Raw genomic sequence first — 24,525 nt, 5'->3', positions numbered from 1 at the left:
ATTTTGTAGCTTGCATGTAATACTTTATTTACTACACTATATGAGCTGAAAATTTCATTGCTATTTTACTTACTTTTACCAAAAAAATTCTAATTTATAATATAATTTTATAAGTTGTGCCTGCTATCAATATTAAAATTTATATGCAATAATTTATATAATTTCATATAAGTTGTTTTGTACTCGTATTATAAGACGACTTGCTTGCGATTTAATTATTTGAGCTTGTACGAAGTATTTAATATTTTCATCAAGAGAATTGATAACCTTTTCCATTTAAAAAAAATAAAAAAAAAAATTATTGATAACTTTTCTCCCTAAATTTATTTGCATATTTTATTATCAACATTTGACAATACAACTAAATAAAACTAATTAACAAAACAACCTTCCTTAAACAAAAAAAAAAAAAAAAGAACCAACTTAGCAACTTAAGATCAATTCAAGTTATAGCTACCAAAACGTGACCAAATATGCTCAAATAAATTAGCCTTTAGCTGATGATGCATTTGTCTATCTCGGATTGTTGCATCTCTTTCAAGATATGACTCAAAATTCTCTTCGATGCACATCATCAACAACACTTGGTGAAAATTCATCGTTAGGAAAGTTTTTGTTATAAGTGTGACGCTCGTCTTCAACAATCATATTATGTAATATAATACACGCATCCATAATATCGTGGATATTGCGTTTATGCCAACAACGTGCAGGCCCACGAACTATAGCAAAACGAGATTGGAGTACCCCAAATGCCCTCTCAACATCTTTCCTTGCACTCTCTTGCTTTTCCTTAAACAAAAGCCTCTTCGGGTCCCGAGGATGGTAGCTTGACATGTTGTCTTGCAAATTAGGCATTGTAGTATTGGGATAATAGTAGCCAGGGTGGTAGTGTGTTTGAGGGTAGGAATTTTCGGAGGTGAAATTTCCACTATTTGATGAATTTCCCAAACCAAAATGTTTACTAAATGGATTATCCGTATCATCCATCCAAATTTTTTACGAGGAATTAATCGTAGATATGAAAGTATTTGTAGATTATGTTTTTTTGAAACAATATACTGGTTGTATTCTTAAGGTTAAAAAACTTATTTATAGATGTATTAGCTAATAATTCAAAGTTAAATATGGTTACCAAATATTGTACATTGGCTAAAATTTTGGCGAAATCTTTTATTGACAAAGTCTAATTTGTTATCATATATAACGTAATAAAAAATTTTAAATTTTAAAATACCTATAATCTTGTACAAGTGATCTTAGGAATATAATGAATGTTACTAAATTTTTTAACAAAAAGAATAAAACAAAGTATACCTATAACCTATAAGCTAGGAAGCACATTAGTCAACATTAGCTAGAGCATGTCAGTTACACCTTCTGATAAAGATGAAAAATTGATTTTAAAATGTTTTTTTTTTAGAAAAAGATAAAATAAAAAAAAAATAAAAAATAAAAAAAAAGTTGTTGCATTATCTTTTGAGCAATTGTAGATCACGTAGAGCATTTCCATTAGCCGTGCATACCACTCTCCAATTTTTTAAAATAATATATAAATCTTGAAAATTTCCAAGCAGTGTTGCTCAAGTGAGCAGTGCTGCTCTTCCAAGCAGGTATGTCAATTTTGTTCCAATGGTCAAGCTACAGTTTTAATATTTTTAAATATTGCAAGCAAGACCCTAAAACTAACCATTGGAGATGCTCTAACCAATTGAGTAATTTTCCAACTCATTACTCCTTCAGTCCCCTTCTTTTCGTATATGTTTTTATTCGGTTTACTCTTTGGGTTAATTCCTATTTGGGTTTCAGTTTTGGGTACTTTTTTTTCCAAATTAAATTCATCCTTTGGGCTAATCCGAATTTCGGTTTTAGTTTTGGGTAATTAGATTTCACTCTCATTCCAATTGTTGTTAATGAGGATTTAACACACGATTTTTTATACCAAATGCAGCCTCAATCACCACTCCACCAACAACCAATTGTTTACTCTATTACAAATACAGCATTAGAGTTAAAAAAAATGTTTCGTTCATTTAGTGGCTATGTTTCCATATCTATTTTATTAACTATTATTAAAACAGAAGATGCTGACGTCACCACTACCCACGTGTCGCTCTCTTAATAAAAATAAAAAAATTAAAAAAATTAAAAAAAAATAAAAAAATCTGGCTAAATGCAATGATGATGTTATTTTTTTTGCTTTGTACAACTATTTTATATTTAACATTTTTGAAATTTAAATATTAGAAGGTTTTACATTACAACTAAAACATATCAATTTATCGTAGGAATTGAAACAATTTTAAATAGCACACTAATAAATGACTTCCTACACTGAGTTGACGATGTTCAACAGATAATATCATGATTTTGATGAATATGAAAATTTTTAAAACTACAAAATGTATGTAATCTTATTTATATTCAATTATTCAAGTATAATAGCGATTTATTTTTAAAATGTACAAATTAAAAATAGGTTTTATATAAACCGTGTATCGCACAGGTTCTAACCTAGTTAGCACTATTTATATGCTAATTAACATTTAACTGCATTTGGTGATTGATATGTATGCCAAAATAAAATCAAGTTAGATCTTATTATATTTCGTCTCAATATTCATAATACTCCGTATCAAATATATACATATCTACAATTAGAGATATCAGATATGAAAGGTTTAAATTATATGTTAACAAGCGTGAAAATCAAAATGTTGCAACTAATAGTGAACGGTGGAAGTTAGTGATAAATGTTAATGTAGTCATATCAAATCTTATTGGATTAGTCTCATTATATATTTTATTTTGATATTTACAGTAGATATTATATTTTTTTATGAGTATGATAATGGATGAATGTAACTCCGAATCCTCAAACACATTTGATTTTTGGTTGGTTGATGCAGATTCAAGTCATACAATTTGGGTACAGGTGTATTCAATTTTGTCAAGTTTACTCCGTAGCAATACGAGCATATTTTATAATAGGGTTTATTATTCATTGGTCCAAGACTGATTGAATCAAATCAAAGACCGAATACTTAAAATTACTGCATCTGTTTTACTCACAATATCCACACATTTTCGTTTAACATCTCTTGTCTATCTATTCACATTTTTTCATAATCTCATTCACATTTTTACAATATCCCTTTTTACCCTTTTCTTACACTCACGTAGCACATCAACACTCTCTCAATTCGCCTTAAATTGTATGCAAAAGATGAACTATAAATGAAGGTTGTATGTTAATTTACAAAATGTCCAACATCATTGCACCACTTTTACCTTTACCACCCTTGGTCCCTTGCTTGAGTTATTCTTGGCCCTCTCACTCCCTCAAATGACACCATACTTTTTGCCCTCTACCGACCTCACTAGAGGCTAGAGCTAAGCATTTGCTTCTCTCTTTTCACCTTTTGCTATCGTTTGCCTCACCATACCACTCATGAGATTAAACTATTTTTGCATGACCTAACTTAGGTTAAAAACCTATCAGATTGTTTTTGATATTCATAACAATGCATTTTTAGAGACATATAGAATTTGGTCGGCACACATTATTAGTCTTAATTAATCACATTTCTAACCATAACAAATGACCAAATTATATCTAAAAATAAATAGAAGGGACAAGGGTGCTTATACATATTCGTCCTTAGATGGAACACGTGATGCAAGCTTGCAAAGTTTTATGTCATGTTGTAAGTTGCATTCAAGTATTATCCAACACACAACCCTACTTGGTTCAAACTCGAGTCAAGTCAAATTTTTTGACAAAGTGTTTCAATCAAATCAGCCTTTTGGTTGAGGACTTGAGGTAATACCGGGTCCTAGGACCAAGATATTAGTTCGAGATTTCGGGTCTTCCAACCCAATCCGAGTTAGGACTTGTTCTTTTCAGCTTATTTTCAGTTCAGCTCCAATAAATTCAATTTAGTTAATCAGAACAGGCCCTTAGCCTTCTAGACCCATTTTCAACCGGGCCAAGCTTTCTTGATCACCTCTAGTTCAAACCCAGTGTTTGTGTCTAAGCCCAACCCACAAAGTGTCTTAGGCTGGCCGACATAGCTTCAATCCCACCAATCCCACCTTTAGAGAGACATCCTACCATACAACAGTTATCACAACAAATCCTAACAAAACTGAAATAAAAAGCTCTTGTTTAAAAGGTCTTTCTATCTAAAGTGTGCTCCTCAACAAACTACAGTTGAGGCTACCACGACCCATTAAACCAACAATATTCAAACAAAAAACCCACCTTCAAATTTTATTTATTTATTTTGACACATTCAATTTTTCAAATTTTATAAACTTTTAATAGTATCACATCATTATTTTTTCCACCCCTTTTTATTATATTTTTATTTTAAAGTTGTGTCTTTAATAATTGATAATATGCACAGCTAGCTAACTGCATCATCTTTCTGTGATCACATGAAAGTTTTCTGCTGCTGCTTTTGTCAATTGCTATCTTCCTCAAATTTAAACTGTACAAAAACAATCATCCTTTTCCCCTGATTTTTAAACCAACCAAAAAGATAATATTTACCCAAACCTACCCTATTTATTATTTATTTATTTTATCATATTCTTATAAATTCATCTTTTCATACAAATAGTAGTCTTGCAAAAACAAAACAGTGGTCACATTATTAGTCATTGAAGTAAAAAAAAATTATAGTCCAAGATAACAATGTCGCCGCATATGCAGAGAACTTTGCTCAAGGTTATTGTCCTTGGAGATATTGCGTAAGTTTTTTTTTTTTTTTTTTTTTTTTTTTTTTAAATAATTTTGTTTGAGATGATGAGATTAATATGATGTTGTTCCTTATTAAATTGGTTTATTTTTATGTGTTTGTTTTTCAGAGTAGGAAAGACTTCTCTAATTACAAGGTAATATTCATACAATTATTTATGTACTCCCTCGTCTTTAAAGGTTTTTCTGTTTTATTGGTAATTGTTAAAACAAACAACTTTTAGAGACGAAGTGAATGTTTATTTTTTGCTGAACTCGTAAACTTGCAAAATATATGAGCTAGTTTTGTGTTTGACTAGCCTATTTCTAGCGTTTTAATGGTCCTTATATTATCCCTCTAGTCCCATCGCGAGACTAATTGCTATTAACTCTACTACCCTTGTACCTCGAGGACACAATTATTATGTTATACGTAGTACTATGTGTACGGGTACATGCTAGTATTATGTGTACATTTTTCCATATTCATTTATGCAACGTTTTTGTTTGTGTTGAATTGTGTAATATAGATACGTGCAAAAGAAATTCAATCAACAATACAAAGCAACAATCGGGGCAGATTTTGTGACGAGGGAGTTGCAAATTGATGGCAAACTCGTTAGCCTTCAGGTTAACTCTCTTTTTCTATTAGTAACTTAAAAAAAATTATGCAAAACTTTGGCTAATAATATAAATTGTATTCGGACAGATTTGGGATACAGCAGGGCAGGAAAGGTTTCACAGTTTAGGACCTGCATTTTTCAGAGGATCAGATTGTTGTGTTTTAGTATACGATGTGAATGATCAAAGATCGTTTGAAGCCCTCCAAACATGGCGTGATGAATTCATCAAACAGGTAATATATATATGACGCCCGATAGTAATTGTTGCATTCACTTTTCTCGATCAATCCATAAAAGATAAGCAAGTAACTATTAATTAGTCTTGCAAGTCCATCTTGCATTGCAATATGAGAAAATAAAAGTTTTCTTGGAGATAAACAAAATTTGTTAATTAAATAACAATTTTGTTATAAGTCAACAATTTTCATAATATGGGCTCCACCTTTGTTAATTTTGTTACCAATATGCCACGCTGATAATTGTCCGAATAAAATTGTTGATTTATTTACGAGATGCTATATTAATTCACGATATTTGTTTATCTCTAAGATAAACTTGGCTTTAATTTCCTCGTGCAATTCTTACAATGTTTATCAACTTGTTTTGGAAAATTCAAAATCTATTAGTTATATAGTTTGCCTTACAATGCAACAAAAGACAATCTTCAATAGAAATGGAGGGGAATCAGAATATTTATGGATTTAAATTGTCTCAAATAAGTATTTCCTCTGTTTTTTTTTATATAGTTGCAACACTTTTCTTTTCACGCTTGTCAATGCATGTTTTGAATCAATAATATCTTTGATTATCAATATGTAAAACTTGTGTATAAATTGTCAAATCTAATCAAAGTGAAACATGTGAATAGTATAAAAGTCAATACTCTAGTGTGAGCATGTTAGGATTCTTAATTTGTCTATCCACAACCATTTGAATTGTTTGGCATGCATAATATTGAACGTTCAAGAAATTAGTGCAAACTAGGGAGACAAGAACTAGCAAGAGACACCTAGAACCTACGGCAACAAACCATAAATAAAAAGTTTAAAAGACCCACTTTTCTAAGCAACTCATTGTTTGTAGGGGTTTTGATAATTATCATTTTTGACTTTTTATTTTATTTTATTTTTTTTTATAATTATCAGACAGATATCCCTGACCCAACTAAATTTCCTTTCGTGGTCATTGGAAACAAGATTGATCAAGATGGTGGAGCCAATCGCAAGGTTAGATTACCCTCCATTTCAAAAATATTGTTTATTAGATTAATTGTGGCGTTGTATAGTTTTACATCCTCTTTTCCGCCCCCAATTTTTGCCTCATTACAAATAAATTAAATTTGAATATTTTTTTTTTTTTTTATAAATTAGGACAACTAGATTATATTATAAGTACATGATTCAAATACAGATCTGGAATCTTTCAGGGTTTGAAATTGTTAATATTGTATATTGTTTTTATACAAATTAGGTGCAAGAGAAAAAAGCAAAGGAGTGGTGTGGGTCAATAAAATCAGGGCCAAAATCAAGCGGCATTCCTTATTACGAGACTTCAGCAAAAGAAGATATAAATGTAGATGATGCTTTCTTCAATATTGCCATTGCTGCCTTATCTCATGATCGTTCACAAGAATTGTAAGTAGAACTGTCTGTTTTTTTCTTATACTCGCATAAAATTAAATTGTTACATATTTAACTTGTTATTTTTGTAATTGTAACCTTATTTTTTGTTGTTTTTTCCATGCAGATACTTTGAAAGTATAACAGAATCTGGTTCGTTATCAGAAATAGTCGAACCAAGAAGAAGTTGTCCTTGCTAATCTAATTTCTTCACGATGCTTGTTCTACATTCTAACTATTATCGGAAGTTATTTGATTCTTTTAATTTAAAATTTTAAAGGTATACATTTTGCTTGCGCCATTAATAAATGGAAAATGAAAAGAAAAAAAATCTGTAATTTGATGTTATTGCTATTATTTGTTATCTTGACAGATAATGAAAAGTTACAACTGATCCGACTATATTATTTTTTGTAATTGTACATTCGATAATAATGTCTAATATCATGGGGAAGTGAATAGCCTTAAAAGAAAAAATCCCTAAATAATATCTCTAAGTAATTTAGAGCATATATTAATTTGATCATTGGTTATAAAGTTGTTGGCCAAACATATTTTGTAACAAATTTTTTCCCTAAGAAAGTGAATAAGTAAAGGCAAGCTAAGTCAAGTAGTAAAAGGAACGAACACACACTAAGTAGTAGTACAAATAAGAATAGTGGATTTTGTGGTAGAGAAGGTGTATAGTAGTATATACTATATAAGGAGTAAACGTGGGCAACGGGCTGTGCCGTGCCGCCGCGGGCCGTGTTGTGCCTGAAATTGGCACACCCAGCCCCCGGCACGGCAAATTGGCACACCCCAGCCCACGGCACGGCACGATCCACGTGCCTTGCGGGCCGTGCCGGGCCACGGGCCAAATCGTGCCACCTTTTTTTTTTTTTTTAATAAATAAAAAAAAAACGAAGTAAACGATATATATATATATTTTTTAGTACAACTTAATACATGTGACTAATTTATGTTTATGTTAATATTAATATAATTTGTTTACATTTTTTGAACAACTTTATTTTAATTTAGGTTATATAAATTATTTATCTAATTAATAATTATGTTTAACTTTATATAAACAAATAAAAACAATTTTATTAATTTAGCAAAAAACAACAATGCATATAATAAAAAAAATACGAGTGCGATAATCCGAAAACACAAAAAATTGAAGAATAACTTATTTTATTATATGACGGTAGTCGGTACGAATGTACGATAATTTAATAATACAAAATAATTAATGATAATTAAAAATCGTACAATAATGATAATTAATAATACGTGTCGGGTCGTTCCTAGCGGGCTCGTGTCGTGCCGTGCCGTGCCCGGTCATGCCTCGTGTCGTGCCGGCCTCCATGCTGCCCGCCGTGCTACGTGTCGTGCCCATGCCGATTTCCAAAAAAGTGTTTACAGCACGGCCCACGGCCCACAGGTGGGCCGCCGTGCCGTGTCGGGCCCGTGCCCATGAGGAGGGTGGAAAAGGTAGGAAAGCTTATGTATAAGTATAGTTACTTGCATGTGTATTTGTTGATTGATGGCTCATAAACTATATTTATACTTGAAGATGGAGCTTAAACAAAATGGTTAGAAGATTCCAAAACTTTCTTCATCATTCTTGTAGCCATAATAATCAAGAATGGTGAAAAATTCTCTAGATTATTTTAGTGGATTACATGATACAAGCTAGTAGAAAAATCTAAAGAAATAAAGAGCAATATTATTCATGTTACATGTAGACCTGGTTATTAGACAGGGTAGCTCAATAATAATAAGGTCAAAGCCTAGCTTGTAGGGTCCTTAATGGACATGGTCTTTAATGAACATAACCCTTATTAGGTAGGGTCAACATATTTGTCAAATTTAATACATAAAGAAAATAGATAATGTAAAAAAAAAATTAACAGTTTTCGTATTTATATGTAGTACTTAATTATGGCTTTATCTAGGGGTGTCTATTTAGTTTTCGGTTTGGATTTTGGTCAAATCCAATCCGATCCGAAATAAAATTCAGTTTTTTAATTTTCAAATTCAATCCAATCCGAATTTCTAACTGATCCAATCCAAATAACCAGACTTTATCTAATATCCAATCCGAATTTCTAATTAATATGTTAAGGCCTTGTTTGGTTGACAATAATGTAAGAATTGGGATTTCCTAGGAAGTTCTATTTCCCACAAAAGAGAGGAATTAACTTACTCAATAAGTTGAACTTTCCATTGAAAATGAAAATTCCTACATCGAATCAAACAAGTTTTGAAAATTCCTAGGAATTATAATTTTATAAGAATTGAGATTTAATGTAAATTTTTACTTCCTATATCGAACCAAACAAAGCCTAACATATTGGTGCAAATCCAATAAGCTACCAATCTGCAAAAAGACAAGCATATATGAAGTACTCCATGATTTTATTTTTTTATTTTTTTTATGAAGGGATTTGTTAAACGTCGCCCGCAAATCTCCACATAAAGCCCACAAATATTTTTACTTTGACTCTTTTGCCCTTTTTCTAATTTTTACCGAAACCGTAATTCACTCTCACGAAGAATGTGGAGCTGGAGTGGATCGCCGAGGGACACCGAAGAGCCGTCATCGTCGCCGGAAAGCGAGATAATCCGGGGGGAAAATTACGAAAAGTAGGGGTGGCGTCTGGTCAGGACGCCGCCACCATGGCTGTGGCGTCCTGGCCAGACGCCACCCCTACTTTTTGTAATTTTTTTTTTTTTTTTTTTTGTAATTTGTTATTTTTTTTATTTATTTATTTTTCTTTTTTATTTTGTAATTTTATTTAAACTTTTTGTAATTTTTTTTAAATTTTATTTAAAGTTTTTGTTTTTTTTAATTAAACATTAACACAAAAAATTCTGATTTAAAAAAAAATATATACATTAGAAATAAAAACATTAACACATAAAACAAAAATATTAAACATTAACAAAAGAATTCTGATTTTCCAAAAAAAAAATATTAGACAAAAAAAAAAAAAAAAAAAAAAAAAAAAGTGGTAGGGCGCCTGGCCAGGACGCCCAGCCCCTGGTGGTGGCGTCTGCTCCGGCCGCCGGGACCAGGGGGCTGGCGTCTGACCTGGACGCCCAGCCACGGCGGTGGCGCCTCTGGAAAACGCCACAACCGTGGCTAGGCGTCCAGGTCAGACGCCAGCCCCCTGGTTCCGGCGGCCGGAGCAGACGCCACCACCAGGGGCTGGGCGTCCTGGCCAGGCGCCCCACCTCTTCTGGTTTTTTTTTTAAATTTTTTTTTTAAAAAAAACCCTACCACCGTGAGCCGTCCTTCCCTCCGCCTCTGTGGCCGCCAAGTCCTTGCCTTGCCGCCTCAACATTGTCGTATTTTCGGGTGATTAGAGTGTGGGTATGGGTTAGATTTTTTTTTATTTTAGGTTTAGGGCAATAAGGTAAATTCAATATAGATTTGTGGGCTTTATGTGGAGATTTGCGGGCGATGTTTAGCAATCCACCTAAAAAAATGTTTAACAACCACAATTTTTTTATTTTTTTATTTTCTGATTTTCGTTCCAAAATTTAACGGCCGTGATTTGCCTACCACTTCTCTCCTACACGGCTTAAACTCCAAAAGCGCAGAAAAATCTCCCCTAAATTCTGTAATTGCGTCGATTACAACATTTTCCAGAAAATTTAGACCTCAAAAAACTCGTAAAAATGGCGTCTTCCTCTGTTACACTTCAATATTCTTCAACAGTTTGTCGATTACCCAGTAATTCTTCCACTTCATTGAGCTTTAATCAAATCCCCTTTTCAGTTTCCTTCCCATCTAATCTTAAACGCTTTGGTCGTCTCTCTATTCGATCATCTTCTGCTTCTGGTATTCTTTCTCACTTAATCTTTGCTTTTTGTTGGTTCAATCAATTTATCTGGGATATTTTGTTTGATTTTTCATCTGTTCTGTGTTTATGGCTGTATTAATTTTGTTGGTTAGCTTGAAGTTTTTGTGGGGTGTTTTATAGATGGTATTTTTTTGACTAATTTGATATTGTTTGCTACTGTATGGTGTGATTTTGATCGGATCTCAGTATGTTCTAATTGGGTTTTGTGAATATCTATGCTTTTGAAATTTAGTGTTGTATACTGTATGATTTGATGCTATCTACTGATTCATCAGCTAATTTGAGCTAGCAGTTCTTTTGTTTTTATTAAATTAATAGTTTTGAGTATGGTAATGCATGCTTTGAACCCTAGTTTTATTGATTAGGGATTTTGAGGTTTCGAATCGAAATCCTTGTATGTTAGAGGTATCTCTAGAAATCTGATTATAGCTGTATAAACCTAATAAGGGTTCATGAATATTATAGTCTGTGGTCTGGTTTTCTCCAGGAATATGTTGGTTGAAATCATTGAATTCTGGCTTGCGAACACGATTAAAGATAGAAAAATATTCCAAATTGAATGGCAACATAAATTTTTGGCAACAGACTTCTATTTTTTAACAAGAGGGAAGAAAATGTTTTGTGTAGTTCTGTAGTTTTATTTACTCTAAAGTCAACCTACATCAACCCTAAGAAACTATAAGGGGAAAAAACTAAAGCTCATGCTTCAGCTGAGTAGTAAAGAAGTGAGACATTGTAAACCACTTGTGATTTGGTGAAAGTGAAAATCGAAGCTATATCAAAATTCCATTTATGACGTTAGATATTGAGCTGACAGTAGGCTATGTTGTAGAATTGAATGACATCCTCCATATTAGGTTTGAGGAAATCCATGGTCTCATTGTGGGGAACCATTAGCTATTACCCTACACTTAGCACCCACTTCCTCATCTTCTTCCTCAATTTCTTCTTTTCTATTAGTTCCTTGGTTGTATCTGATTACCCTTGAGATTGGAAGATCATCCATATTATATCCATCTTATATTATTTCAGGCTAGGTCACTAGTGCCTCTTTCCAAAAATAGACCTTTCCATAGGTAGAGTCCTTTCATTATCATCTCCTATTTGTTGTTTACGATGAGGCTCTTTGAAGTGTTTCAAAAAAAAAAAATAAAAAAAATGAGGCTCTTTGAAGTTGCAACAGCTTGAATTTTAAATGCATATAGCTCCAATATTTAAGTTTGGACATCAGTGTGCCTGGATTTGGGATGTCTTTTAAGTTTTAACTCATTATCTCGATGAATCATATTGCGCATATTACTTTTAGGAACTGGAGAATCTGTTACAGCTTACAAAAATCATCTAGAAAGAGATGAAAGAGAAGAAAGTCCTCTATGTTTTTAATAAAAGATTTGAATTAGCTAATTATTTATAGTTGGATAGGTAAGATCCATGCAGGTGTCAGAGAAAAATAAGTAGCAAGTGCTTCTTGTGTATCTGCAATTTGTCTGGTGTTTTTTAACTTACGGGAAATACCAACTAGGCACATGATATGTAGCTTTTTGTCTTTGCAGCACATCTAAATTCTGTATATGTCAATCCAGGAGATTGTGATTAGATGGGTATATATTGATTCATAGCTAGGATTCTCAAAATTCAACTTAGGTAATATTATAACTGCTGCAAGTTTCAAGGGGGGGCCATTGACATGGAAGCCTAAGTTGCAAGAGTTGCTCATTATGTATAGGAATGGAATGCTTTGCCCTGGGATGATTATTTTATCACGATAAATCTTGGAAAAAATCTCATCTTTCAACCTCTACTTGATGTTACACTCTATATGCAGTGCCATTGGATATGGGATATTATGAATCCATGTCACAACTTCAGAAAATGTTTGCATAAAATTATAGATATGGATATGCTAGATAAATTAAACATAGAACTAAATAATGTTTTAGTTTGCTGGTGCTCCCAGAAGTAGTCAGGAAGGAGATCTGTTGTCCGGTCCTACTTTTTGGGGCTCATTCCATAAGAGATGAGTAAGAGAGGAATATACACTGAAGTAATAGTGTGATAAGTAGTAGCCTGTAGATCAAAATTATCTTAGATCCTAGGAAAATACCAGTGCGGAAAGAGTGGAGCTCGCTCACAAAATTCATAGTTTTGGGACTCTTCATTTAGTTTAAGGTATTATTTGAATAGAATAAGAGCATCTTAGTCTTTGTGATATAGCTGATAATAGTGACAAAAAGATAAAGGCATTAGGCAATGTCTGCGATTCTGCTAATCAAAGGGCTGTATATATATAACCTTGTTTTTACCTCAATTTATTGAGGAAGCTAAAATTATGCTACATTTTGAAAAGGCTATACAAGAGAAAATTCCTTAAAATGGAGATAAATCATAAGTCTTGTATATCTTTTGCTGAATTTTGACTTTGTATATTGACAGGCTATCACTACTCTCCATATTTCCAACTCACTATTTTTATGCTCTGTTAAGTTTCAGCAGCACCAGTCGAGGGCTTGGCTCCAGCAATATCTCTAACTGACAATGCAGTGAAGCATTTGAAAAGAATGAGGTCTGATCGGAATGAGAACTTGTGCTTAAGAGTTGGTGTTAAACAAGGTGGATGCTCTGGCATGTCTTACACAATGGATTTTGAGAGCAGTGAGAACACAAAAGCAGATGATTCTGTGATTGAGGTCAATGGTTTCACTATCGGTGAGCATTAAATACTTTAAATAGTAGTGTCAACACCCCTTTCATATCCCCCCCCCCTTTTTTTTTTTTTTTTTTAAATCTAGCACACATGAGAACGGGGAAAATATGCCTAATATATCTAGTTACAAACTTACAATTCACCCCTTCGTATCCTTTTTATTTTTCGCTTGTGCATTATCTTTCGTGGAGCTTTTCTAGATGTTGCTTGTAACCTTAGACCTAGTAGACCCCCTTCTTCCCTGGTTATTCTCTGAAACAATACATGCATATTTGATGATTATCTTTAGGAAAATTTGCAAATTGCAACCATTCAAAGTTCGTATTTTGCAAATTGCAGCCATTTAATTTTTTTTTTGCAAATTGCAGCCCAAAAGTTCATATAAATTGTAAATTGCAGCCCGATTCAACTTTTTCATCGGTTTACAAGTTGAAAAATCTTCGATTAAGGTTTTAGGGGCTATTTTAGTCCTTAGGGGTCCGAATTGAGCTCGGAATGAGCAAAAAAATAATGCAAGTATCTCGTTTTGCATAACAAAAATGCATCGATTTGTGGGAAGCTGTAAATATGAGACATTTACGTTATTTTTTTGCTAATTCCGAGCTCAATTTGGGCCCTTAAGGGCTAAAATGACCCCTAAAACCTTAACCAATGATTTTTCAACATGTAAACAGATGGAAAAATTGAATCGGGCTGCAATTTACAATTTATACGAACTTTTGGGCTGCAATTTGCAAAAAAAATAATTTAAATGGCTGTAATTTGCAAAATACGAACTTTAAATGGCTGCAATTTGCAAATTTTCCTTATATTTAATACTTGTTATGTGTTTGCAGTTTGTGATCCAAAAAGCCTATTATTCCTGTACGGAATGCAGCTTGACTATAGTGATGCACTTATCGGTGGAGGCTTCTCTTTCCAAAATCCAAATGCATCAAAGACTTGTAGTTGTGGAAAATCATTTGCAGCGTAGGCTTGAAACTATATGTACATAACATACGCAATGTATGGTGTAGCTTTGATTTGTTGGATTGTGGATACATGGGCATTATGTTAGCGTGTTGAGTCTTTCAGACGGTGAATTATGTTAACTTGTCCTCAAGTCTCAGCATGAAATTATTCTTTACTTTCATATGTATCTTTTGGATCTAGATCATGACTCAATAGAGACAATACTGCTTATCACTTCTGTTCAGCAAAGTTCACAAAACGTGCTACTTTTAGACATGAAGATACCATTTAAGTGAATAAATAGTACAATTAGATGATTTAATATGTATTATAATACCTTTTGATGGTGTATATCATGATATGTTTCTAGTATTAGGAGTACAAACAAAGTTTAATGAAAAGACAAATTCCAATGGTACTAATGTGATACCTGATGGTACCATTAAGCTTCCAATAATATTACTCCGTATATATGTTTGTAATGGTATACAAATATACCATTTAAATTTAATGATTTATAGAAAGACCAATATCGTCTGGTTTGTTCGTGAACATACCAAATATGTACTCAGAACTAATCTTTGCCTATGACAGTACACTTGCATACTACTATTGAAACAAAGCAACGGTAGATAAGCTTTTTGAAACTTAAAATGGAAATATATACACAGTGGATGATTAGTGTAAATTAATATACAAACAAATTAATTTATCAACTTATTAGTAGTGCTTATTTCAGTTGTAAATTGATTTGTTTTCATGAACTTATCCAATCTAGAAATAATATGAATTTTATGAATTTTCTTATGTAGTTGGTTAGGGCATGTAATACAAAGACCTAAGGTGCATCGGTACAAAGAGTGGGACCATAAAGGGGTTAAAAGAGAGACGGAAAATGACTTTGTTGGAGAGAGGAAGGTTATGAAGTATTTGCATTTACATGAGTACGAGGTAATTGATCACAAGGGATAGAGGAGGAAAATTTTTGTCAGTATTTATACGGAATAATCACTTTTAGTTCATATAGCAAACTCCACTTATGAGATTAAGACTTGATTGATTGATTGTCACCTCAAATAAGCTGTACATATTCAAAATGTATGTAAATTGTAGTCATCATAACTTTTTTAAGCAATATCATGTGCTCAAAAACCAGTATTTCTAAATTATCACATCTCAAAAACCATTCAATTGATATATATTCTGCGCATTTCCTGGCAGAACAAAATCCAATTTATTTCAAAACAAAATGGGAGAAAAGGTGGGTATTTCTGCCAATGAGCTGAACAACTACAGCCTTCAACTCTCCTCTCCAACAAGTGTTTTTACACAGCAAATAGTCAAATTTCCAAGCTAGAATCTCAGATGAAGTTTCGGATGTCCAATGACTTGGGATCAACCATTTGCTCGTCCTGGAATTCCTCCCTGAATAAGGAAAGAAGTTGACAAGGAAAAGTAAGTTCCAAATAAGTAAAAAAGGCAAATGGAGAGATGCATAAGCACTCAATAGTCTCATAGAGCTAATGCTTGCTAATATCTTGTTTGGCAAACAGCATTTAGCAATGACTAAAAATTGCTATAACCATGCAATTTATCAATGACTAAAAATGCTTGCCAATATCTTGTTTGATAAATGATAAATAGCATTTTCATTAATGAGCCAAAAGTTTCTTGTATATAGGAAGCAGCATATTAAAAGCAAAAACCATCAGCATACATGTTTTTTTTCTTCCTCTCACCGAGCTAATTCGTTCAGAATCCTGGTCAATAGAAATCATATTTGCTTTACTAGGATTACTAGCTCCTAAGCAATTGGAAGTCATTGACAGGGAGGTAATCAGGTAACTCTAGCAACATACAATCAACTGCAATATTGCAAATCTGAAGGCTCAAATATGAAGGCTCTTCCTACAATATTCAATACCTCAACAAGTATAACATAATTCTGCCTCAATCTTATTTGCTTAAAAAATTCAGCACCATATAAACAGTATGGCATAATATCCCTAAATTACATCCACGTTATAATTATTCCGCAATAAGTTCGTAAAAAGATGAGCAATTTAGGTGGAAACCAAAGTACTATTATATCAGAAGTGGGAAATCAATAACCAAGCAAGTAAGTTTCTCAGACAAGAATATATTGAGAAATTTGGATCACAAACTAGTTTATGTACAGTAATTAATTTTGTAATAATCAGAGAACAGTGATATACGACCACTCAAGGCCAAATTGATAGTTTCGACTGGCATCATCTGTCATACACAGTAGAGTAAGAAAACTAGCACTTTTGATGAGATTTCCCAGCAAAGCAACAGATGTAGATGATTAAAGAGAAAGTAAACCAGTTCAAGTCTAATCCTTTACCCATAAGAAATACCAAAAGAGAACTAGAATAAAAAAGACTAGCTGAAAATCATGGTATTTTGAGCTTGCTGCCTTTAGGTTACTGTGGGTTTGCTGCTAATGATACTTGGGAAAGAAACGCTTACACGGTAACAAGTAGAGGGTTCTTGAAAAAATATTAAAATTTTATCTAAATTAGATTTACTAATCAAAAAGAAAAAGGCACGCAATGATATGAATAAACCACCAATGATAAAATGCAAGTCATTAATGAAAAAAAATAGCAACGTACTTCTTTGCTTGAGTTTCCATTGCCTCAGTGGTCTCCTTCTTTAACTCTTCAAGCTGTGCCTTTGCAATTTTAAGTTCCAGCTGTTCCTCATATTTGGGTAAATCATTTGGGTTTATTCCAAGCCTGTTTTAACAGACAGATCCATAATTATATCAGATAGATCATCAGTAATTGCCCAAAGATGCATATACTCAAACATCTTTTTTTTAAGAAGACATAAAATCATATAGGACCTATTCATCTCCTACATGAATACTCTGTATTTGTTTTCTACTACACCCAACAAAGAGAAAGGGGAAAATTTTCAAGTAAGCAAATTCTTTGCAATTTAATAAATTTGAACACTCAATTTGAAATATCAAAATAGATGGAAAGTCCATAATTTTTTTTTTTTTGACAAATATACTCTTCTTAGTTTCAATGCCCTTCTTGTCCAATTCTATTATCAAGTTGATTAGTGTGTACATCAGTATGCATGACTTTAGAAGGATAGATACCACAGCATTACACCAAGGATCAAAGCTTGCCTAAAATTTGAAGAATCACAGATGATAATGAAGACAACAAGAGGAGACTTGTTCAAATCCATCAATCTTCCTTATTTGTTTATTTTCAGGAACCTCAGGTTGGTGAACAAAGAGCAGTTGAAATTTTCAAAATAGTTTAAAGCGTAACTTACTTCTTGTTGATCTTATCAAACTCAGCCATTAGAAGACTCATTCCTTGGTTGTCATTTCTCACAAGAGGTTTCTTTAGTTGTTTTTCAACTTTATCTAAAGCATCAAACATCATGGCCTCAGCACCAAGTTCATCAGAAAGACCCCTCCTGCACAGCATTATGCCAAATAGAATTAGTCTCAAGAGATAAAACATCACTGGTAACTACAAAGAATATACAGATAAGGGGGACATTACAGCAAGGAAAGCATTCAGAGAATTGTACACATACTTGAGTCGTATCTCCTTCAAAGTCAAAAGATAAGTACGAGCATCCTGAATATTCTGAGTTCGGGTTTGGATTGTGTATTGAATCCTCTGTGACTCTGAGAAGAGATCTGCCCTGTTTAGTCAAATGGTTCAAAAAAAAAAAAGAATGATGAGAACTGAAAACACAGAAAAATTATCAAGAATTCCCAATATCAAGCAACTAGACACAGATTAAGCATCCAGGCTCTCTTAAGTGACAAACAATGCTCCCACAATCTCTTGTACAGTTTACATTCCCACAACCAGTAATCAGAAGTGAAAATATATCAGTTGTAAGCTAAAGTAAGTTACAAGCAGGCACGCAGCCTCCCATGCAACTCACTCTTATACTGTCCTAACTACAAACACATGATACTGTTAATACTAATCCTGCATACCTTTTTATTATGTCATGAAGTTCAATTTCTAGTCATTTAGAATATAGGAAATTGATGTGGTGTGAAGTATGTGATGCAATGATTAGTAAAGACCTTATAAAGCAAAATGTGTTGAGCATGAAGCAACCTACTAATCAAATCTCAGCCTATAACTCAAATCTAAGATGCAAGTTCGCATTACCATTGTCAAAAACATTGGTCTATCATAGAGAGGAATCCAAGGAAGCAATGCTAAAGGGAAAACAAATGAACTAAAAAAATAGGGCAGAATTATTATTTTACAAAATAAATAAATAAATAAAATGATAGAGACATACTTTTCTCTTACAGTCTTCATGACATTAGCGTATTGTTGTACAGCAGCAGGATCCTCTGGGGCTATGGTGATCTTTTCTTGACGAAGTACACCAAGAGCAGTCTCAAACTTCTTTTTAACGTCCAAAAAAATGCCCTTAAGCATCTCTTTTCAGTCGAGCATCATTATCAAGAAAAAAGAAGACAAGTTAATCATTAAGAAAAACAAATTGCTTCATTTAATTTTCTAAAAGAAACAAAACTTGATAAAAGGATCATCACTATATAAGATGATTTATTTTTTTTCTAGTACAAAATATGACTCACCATCTCCCTTTAGAGCCTTGGGAGCGGGAGCAGCTTCTTTGGCATAGTAACGAGCAGGAATCACATTGTCCTTTGGTAAAATAGTCTGAATAGTATACAGCTGTAGAAATCAAATCAACATATCATAAGTTAAATGAACAGAAAAACTAGGGAATTATGGATTTATATCAGAAAGCCTGCAATACTACAAACAAACTACAAGAATCAAGCACAAGAGCCCTGTTAAAGCTAATACTCGTTAAGTAAATCATAGCCCCAAAATGCAGTCAAACAAACGTATAAATCCCAGTCCAAGCAAGGAAATGTATCTACAACTCCCAAACCCCCCAAAAATTATTAGCAATACGAAATCATCGCTGCAATAAGAACCAACACTTTACGGCTAACAAATGTTTCTATAACATTGTTTCCATGTTCCTTCCCAAAACATATTACCAATACATTAGCACATTCATATATTCAATTAAGAACAGCTCCAACAAATCAAAATCATATACATTTCTCTAAATAAGCTGAATTACGAAAAATCAAAATCCGGCATCACATTGCCACTAATCCAATTTCTGTACTAAGTGAAAACAAAAACCCTAAGACCAATAAAATTAACAACTCAATCTAACAATTGTTTCATAAAAAAAAAAAAAAAAAAAAACCTGAATTTATTCAATTACACCCCATTTCTCGGAATATCAATACAAATTTAGGACATGTAAAGTTTAAATTCATTACATAGCCTAAATCGAACCAACATTTTTATGAGTCAACGATCAAAAGATCATGAACAAATCGTAAGGAACAAAATTAAAATTGCAGATCAAAATGTAGCATATAAGTCGAAGATTTTGAAATCGGATTATGAATAGAGAGATAAAAAATAGACCTGCTTAGATTTGGAGAGGATGCGAGAAGCGAGCGCCATTATCGAAGAGCAACGAGTTGAGTATTGAGTATGAAAGCTGGAAATCTAGGGTTTGATTTTACGAACCAGTTGAGAGAGAGAGAGAAAGGGGCCGATTAAAAGATCAATAAAGCTTCACTTAAATCAGGACCGTCCGTCTCAGGTGTGTGTTATTGTGTTGATGTTTAATTTCATTTCATGAATTTTTTGTTTTTCTTTTTAAAAAAATTTGGTAAAAATAATCTAAACCCGACAATCGATATTAGTCCTATAAAATTATACTAGTAAATGGTAGGATTGTTGCACTTTGACCCGGATAAATACTCAAATCGGCCCATAACACCATCCACGTGGAGACCTGCTTTCGACCACTTGGACACTTACCACCCACTTGATAAGACATACATGAGGGGCAACACGTGGCACCTTCTTAGAGGAGTTAGATAAATACCCTAACATCTCACTTCTAAGTTCTAAGGTACACAATTATAAACATAACACACTATTTCTTAACCATATTGAATCGGTATTGGCTTTATTATCAAAGCGGTTTTCATCTGACAAAACCCCAAGGGTAGATGATCTACGTTGATTGTGCAGTAAAATATTAGGCGATAAACCATTACCGGTTCACATACAAGTTAACGAATCACACCGAAAACAAATAGCCGTCCAATTCCTAAATGAGATCATTTTACAAAACTTACCAAGGGGCAAATTAGTAACAAAAAACACTAACATTACCCTCACAGCCTCACCCCTTATAAAGATGTGTACTCCATATTAAAGATTAATCAACAATTTTATTACATTCTTTTTCTCAATTTTATGAGATCTTCCTAAAATTTCAATTTAACGCAATTATATGATTTATATCTTCTCCTCCCAGATCCAAAGTTGAATCCCTATCCTAAAGTAAAGCCTGGTGAACAGTGATAGAGCAAAAGTTAAGTTTTTTAGTCAAGACATTAGTAGTTTTGGTAAAGGTTTTTACAACAGCATAGTCTAAGGGTCTGTTCTCTTCAGCTTAATTTCAATTCGGTTCAGCTCCAACCAGTTCAGTTCAGCTCCAATCAGTTCAGTGGATTGATAAGATTGAAGCTATTAATACAAACAGAACAAGTAAATTTGGTTTGATAAGATTTTTAGACTGAAAACCATTTATCTTCATCATTGTGCCCCAAAGAAAAATTTGGAACTCTAGCAAATTGATGTTTCATTTTTATGTGCCCAAGAGAGCCAACGAGACAAACAAAGCAGTTAAAGAACACCAGAACAACACTACAAGCAAGGTCGGGCGAAAAATCCAACACCATACAATACGGCCTATAAAACAAATGTAGTCCAGAAATAAACCAGAGTTCTGCAAGATCCCTTGCTCAAATGCCCAATATGGCCTATGTAACAAATGTAGTCCAGAAATACACATGCTCAACATACTTATTCCTCTGTACAGAAAGTTGTTTGTGCTGCATGGTCAATAACTTGATATTCACAGTAAATCACAGACTTGCAACAAAACTTTTTCAACATCTACTTTTGTTTCAACACTTTATTAAGCAAGCAGCTCATGCTATATATCAACATCTTGATCAAAAGAAGGAAGCTTGTTCACAAAATTTGCCAGATACCCCTTTCTGAAAACAGGAATCGAGAATCAAATTATTCGTCACACAAACAATGGTTAAGAATTTATCAATTGAATAACTAAAAATGCCAGGGCATACCGTGCAGCAAGGTCATCATTGGGACGGTTATGAGGTGTCCAAACTGGATCACCAACAAACAGTCGCATAGCCTACACAAAGTTGAGCTAACTTAGGATAACAGTAACATTAAAAAAGAAGATGTAATATACACAATTGCAAGGGTCGTGGATGAAAAGAGATTACACGATTACATAAGAAACATATAGACCAAGTAGAAGCTGAAACACGCTAATTCAAGAAAAGTTTGGAGCTCTGTTAACAGATTTGTGTTATTGAACCAGGCCACCATAAGTCTGCTTATAATATTAACGAGTTTGGTTTATAATTTTTTTAAAAAAAATATTTTTATATTGTCAATTCTCAAAAACAATTTGTCATGACAGTATGACACACAATACATGATTTTTGAAATTTTGAAATCACAATGACTAAAAGTACCAGTAACCATACCTTGATATAATTGTCTGAATCTAGAGTAAACCGGTGGTAAATTCCTGCAGGCAATACAATCATTGCACCTTTCTTCACCCATATGCGTATCCATTTATCATCACGATCCCTTACATCAAAATACCCTTCAACAAAGTATAATATGCACAATATTATCAGTTTTACAGCTCTACATGAAAAGGAAAAAAAAAAAAAAATGCAACAGAGAGCTGAAGATACAAGCTCAACATAGAGCTACTTAACCTACCACTTCCAGCTACACAGTAACGGATTTCTTCATCAGTGTGCAGATGTTCCTCGAAAAAGTGCTTGATCTTCTCATCATAATTTGGAAGCTTTTCAGGGCAAACCTCACAGAAGTCCTTAAGGCATAAAGAACAGCATAAACGAAGGTAATATAAACCACACTTAAACCATGATAATCTTATAAGAATATATAAGCAGGAATTAAAAAAGAAAACCATGTAGGAATATCCACGAGCTTCACGAATTTTCTTCAATTCCTCACAGTTTCATAATTGTCAGCATCCAATCTCCAACTGAGAACCCCAAGGTCTACAATTTACAAGAGAATTAACAATATTTAACTTGCAATATCAATAAATATTGCACATTTTGTAAAGCGATTCATGTCACTTACCATCAAGATGCTTTAAAGAAACAAATTGTTTAGGTTCTTTGTGATGTGGAAGCCTCTGATCCTCATCACTGTCATCCATGTACCATGCTTGGATGACTCCTACTCTGGGATCCTGCACAACGTGAAGAATCAATCATATCGTGACATAGTATTATCATAATTCAAGTCAATATACCTTGATATATGAGAATCCCATGCAAAACATAATTGACTAAATAATATTTCACTCTTCTCCTATGTTCTTCTGGCCATGCTTCCTACATTCTAGAATTTGTTACTTCTATATACACCCAGTTGTACCGTACACTCGGGGTCATTTAACGAGCAAATAATATTTTTACTCATTTTGTTGGTTGTATATATATAAGCCAATGACCTCAGGTGTACATAATAAGCATAAAGAACCAATTCTATGATGAGCATTATCAGTTCACGGAATTCACCCTCTAAAGAACCAAATCATCGCAGTGACTAAAACCAGGATTTTATTCATCTAATCATCAAAATGAGTCTTCGGTGCACCTTGCACTCGGGTGTACACAACCCTTTGAGTAATTTACAATGAAATTCAATAATATACTAACGAAAAAACAAATGTAAACGATATCATTGTTCACATATCCATTCTCAAATATATTAGGGAGCTGATATCAATAGAGATTCAAGCCCTAATTTAGGAAAATTATAATATTACAACTCATCCAATTATAATATTTATCAAGAAAAGAACCAAAACCCTTAAGACTAAAAACCTAATAACAATATCCCATTCAACCAATTGTTTCGAAATAATTCAGAATTTGATGAACTGCAAAATTCATTACAAAACCTAAATCGAAATAGCATTTATTTGCTTCAAAGATGAAAAGATTATGTGCCAATCGCAAAGAACGACTGTAGATCAAAATGTAGCATATAAATTGAAGAATTTGAAATGGAGTAAAAAAGGAGAGAGGAAAAGAAATTGACCTGCGTAGGATTAGAGCGACAAGGAAAAGCGCGCGCCATTTTCGAAGAGCTTGAGTTTGGAGTATCAAAATCGGGAAATTATAGGGCTATGTTATGAACCAGTGGAACAGAAAAAAGAGAGAGGAGGGGTTTTTAAGCAGGGGATTTGGAGGGGAAAGGGTGCAGTTACTAGTTAGCAAAAGTAAGAGTCACATGATTAGCACACTAGGGTCAATGCCAGAAATTAGACGGTCAATGTGGAAAATTAAGATTAGTGGGTAAGTTTATGTGCTAGATAAACGAATTTTTGTTAATCTTGGTATTTTTGTAATATATTGAAAAAGCGTGGTCATTTATTTATTACTTACGGGCTGTCTAATTACTGTTCGCAACTTGCATTCACTGTTTGGTGAGGAAATTACACATGTACCCCTAAACTAGTATATGAAAAGACGCATATACCCCTCCACTGATAGTTGAAAACACATTTATACCCCAAATAAACAAATTTTGTTTGATTGGACACATCTCAAAAAAAAAAATTGTAAAATCAGGTCTAAAGTAATGTAAATAATAATAATAAAAAAGTTAACAGATTGTCTTTAAAAAAAAAAAAAAAAAAAAGAGTAATCAAGTATAAAGTACAAAAATAAAATTAAAATTAAAAAAATTAGTGTTATAAAATATCGTGGATGATCATTATGCTCCTTATATCATTCCGGAATATTCTAAATATATGGTTTATTCTTATCTAAACATAT

At 33.1% G+C, this 24,525-nt stretch overlaps 3 protein-coding genes and 1 pseudogene across 4 annotated transcripts; 2 read left to right on the top strand and 2 right to left on the bottom strand.

Moving 5' to 3' along the window:
* Positions 1 to 4,203: 4,203 nt before the first annotated feature.
* On the top strand, positions 4,204 to 7,655 carry LOC110723928 (ras-related protein Rab7-like). The gene is made up of 7 exons (XM_021903344.1): positions 4,204 to 4,755; positions 4,873 to 4,899; positions 5,272 to 5,371; positions 5,451 to 5,597; positions 6,510 to 6,590; positions 6,835 to 6,998; positions 7,111 to 7,655. Exons 1-7 carry the CDS (start codon positions 4,700 to 4,702, stop codon positions 7,181 to 7,183), a joined length of 648 nt encoding a protein of 215 aa, XP_021759036.1. The 5' UTR covers positions 4,204 to 4,699; the 3' UTR covers positions 7,184 to 7,655.
* A 2,856-nt stretch (positions 7,656 to 10,511) lies between these two features.
* Positions 10,512 to 14,817, top strand: LOC110723913 (iron-sulfur assembly protein IscA, chloroplastic-like). 2 transcript variants are annotated; one of them, XM_021903335.1, is made up of 3 exons: positions 10,512 to 10,818; positions 13,331 to 13,546; positions 14,381 to 14,591. In XM_021903335.1, the coding sequence occupies exons 1-3, from the start codon at positions 10,656 to 10,658 to the stop codon at positions 14,515 to 14,517; spliced, it is 516 nt and encodes a 171-aa protein (XP_021759027.1). In that variant the 5' UTR covers positions 10,512 to 10,655; the 3' UTR covers positions 14,518 to 14,591. The 2 variants fall into 2 exon arrangements, with proteins under 2 accessions (XP_021759027.1, XP_021759018.1); XM_021903326.1 differs by having other exon boundaries at positions 10,530 to 10,818; positions 13,325 to 13,546; positions 14,381 to 14,817.
* Positions 14,818 to 15,551: 734 nt separating this feature from the next.
* Positions 15,552 to 20,169, bottom strand: LOC110723904 (probable ATP synthase 24 kDa subunit, mitochondrial). Its single transcript, XM_021903319.1, has 7 exons — positions 20,000 to 20,169; positions 19,120 to 19,219; positions 18,816 to 18,960; positions 18,084 to 18,194; positions 17,814 to 17,960; positions 17,135 to 17,257; positions 15,552 to 15,920 (listed from the first exon to the last, which is right to left on the bottom strand). Exons 1-7 carry the CDS (start codon positions 20,036 to 20,038, stop codon positions 15,857 to 15,859), a joined length of 729 nt encoding a protein of 242 aa, XP_021759011.1. The 5' UTR covers positions 20,039 to 20,169; the 3' UTR covers positions 15,552 to 15,856.
* A 1,196-nt stretch (positions 20,170 to 21,365) lies between these two features.
* On the bottom strand, positions 21,366 to 24,276 carry LOC110723894 (annotated as a pseudogene).
* Between the last annotated feature and the right edge of the window lie 249 nt (positions 24,277 to 24,525).

Source organism: Chenopodium quinoa, unplaced genomic scaffold, assembly GCF_001683475.1.
Source record: "Chenopodium quinoa cultivar QQ74 unplaced genomic scaffold, ASM168347v1, whole genome shotgun sequence".
NCBI lineage: Eukaryota > Viridiplantae > Streptophyta > Magnoliopsida > Caryophyllales > Amaranthaceae > Chenopodium > Chenopodium quinoa.
The sequence above is the reverse complement of the archived record's forward strand: the minus strand, read 5'-3'. Positions and strand labels throughout refer to the sequence as shown.

Excerpts from the sequence above, each read along its gene's own strand:
- LOC110723928 (XM_021903344.1), top strand. The coding sequence starts at position 4,700 with ATGTCGCCGCATATGCAGAGAACTTTGCTCAAGGTTATTGTCCTTGGA. Across the intron at positions 4,756-4,872 it reads ATTGTCCTTGGAGATATTGC|AGTAGGAAAGACTTCTCTAA; the intron begins GTAAGTTTTTTT and ends TTTGTTTTTCAG. Across the intron at positions 4,900-5,271 it reads AAGACTTCTCTAATTACAAG|ATACGTGCAAAAGAAATTCA; the intron begins GTAATATTCATA and ends TGTGTAATATAG.
- LOC110723904 (XM_021903319.1), bottom strand. The coding sequence starts at position 20,038 with ATGGCGCTCGCTTCTCGCATCCTCTCCAAATCTAAGCAG. Across the intron at positions 17,258-17,813 it reads TTTGATAAGATCAACAAGAA|GCTTGGAATAAACCCAAATG; the intron begins GTAAGTTACGCT and ends CTGTTAAAACAG. Across the intron at positions 15,921-17,134 it reads ATGGAAACTCAAGCAAAGAA|GGAGGAATTCCAGGACGAGC; the intron begins GTACGTTGCTAT and ends TTCCTTATTCAG.
- LOC110723913 (XM_021903326.1), top strand. The coding sequence starts at position 10,656 with ATGGCGTCTTCCTCTGTTACACTTCAATATTCTTCAACAGTTTGTCGA. Across the intron at positions 10,819-13,324 it reads TCGATCATCTTCTGCTTCTG|TTTCAGCAGCACCAGTCGAG; the intron begins GTATTCTTTCTC and ends TGCTCTGTTAAG. Across the intron at positions 13,547-14,380 it reads GGTCAATGGTTTCACTATCG|TTTGTGATCCAAAAAGCCTA; the intron begins GTGAGCATTAAA and ends ATGTGTTTGCAG.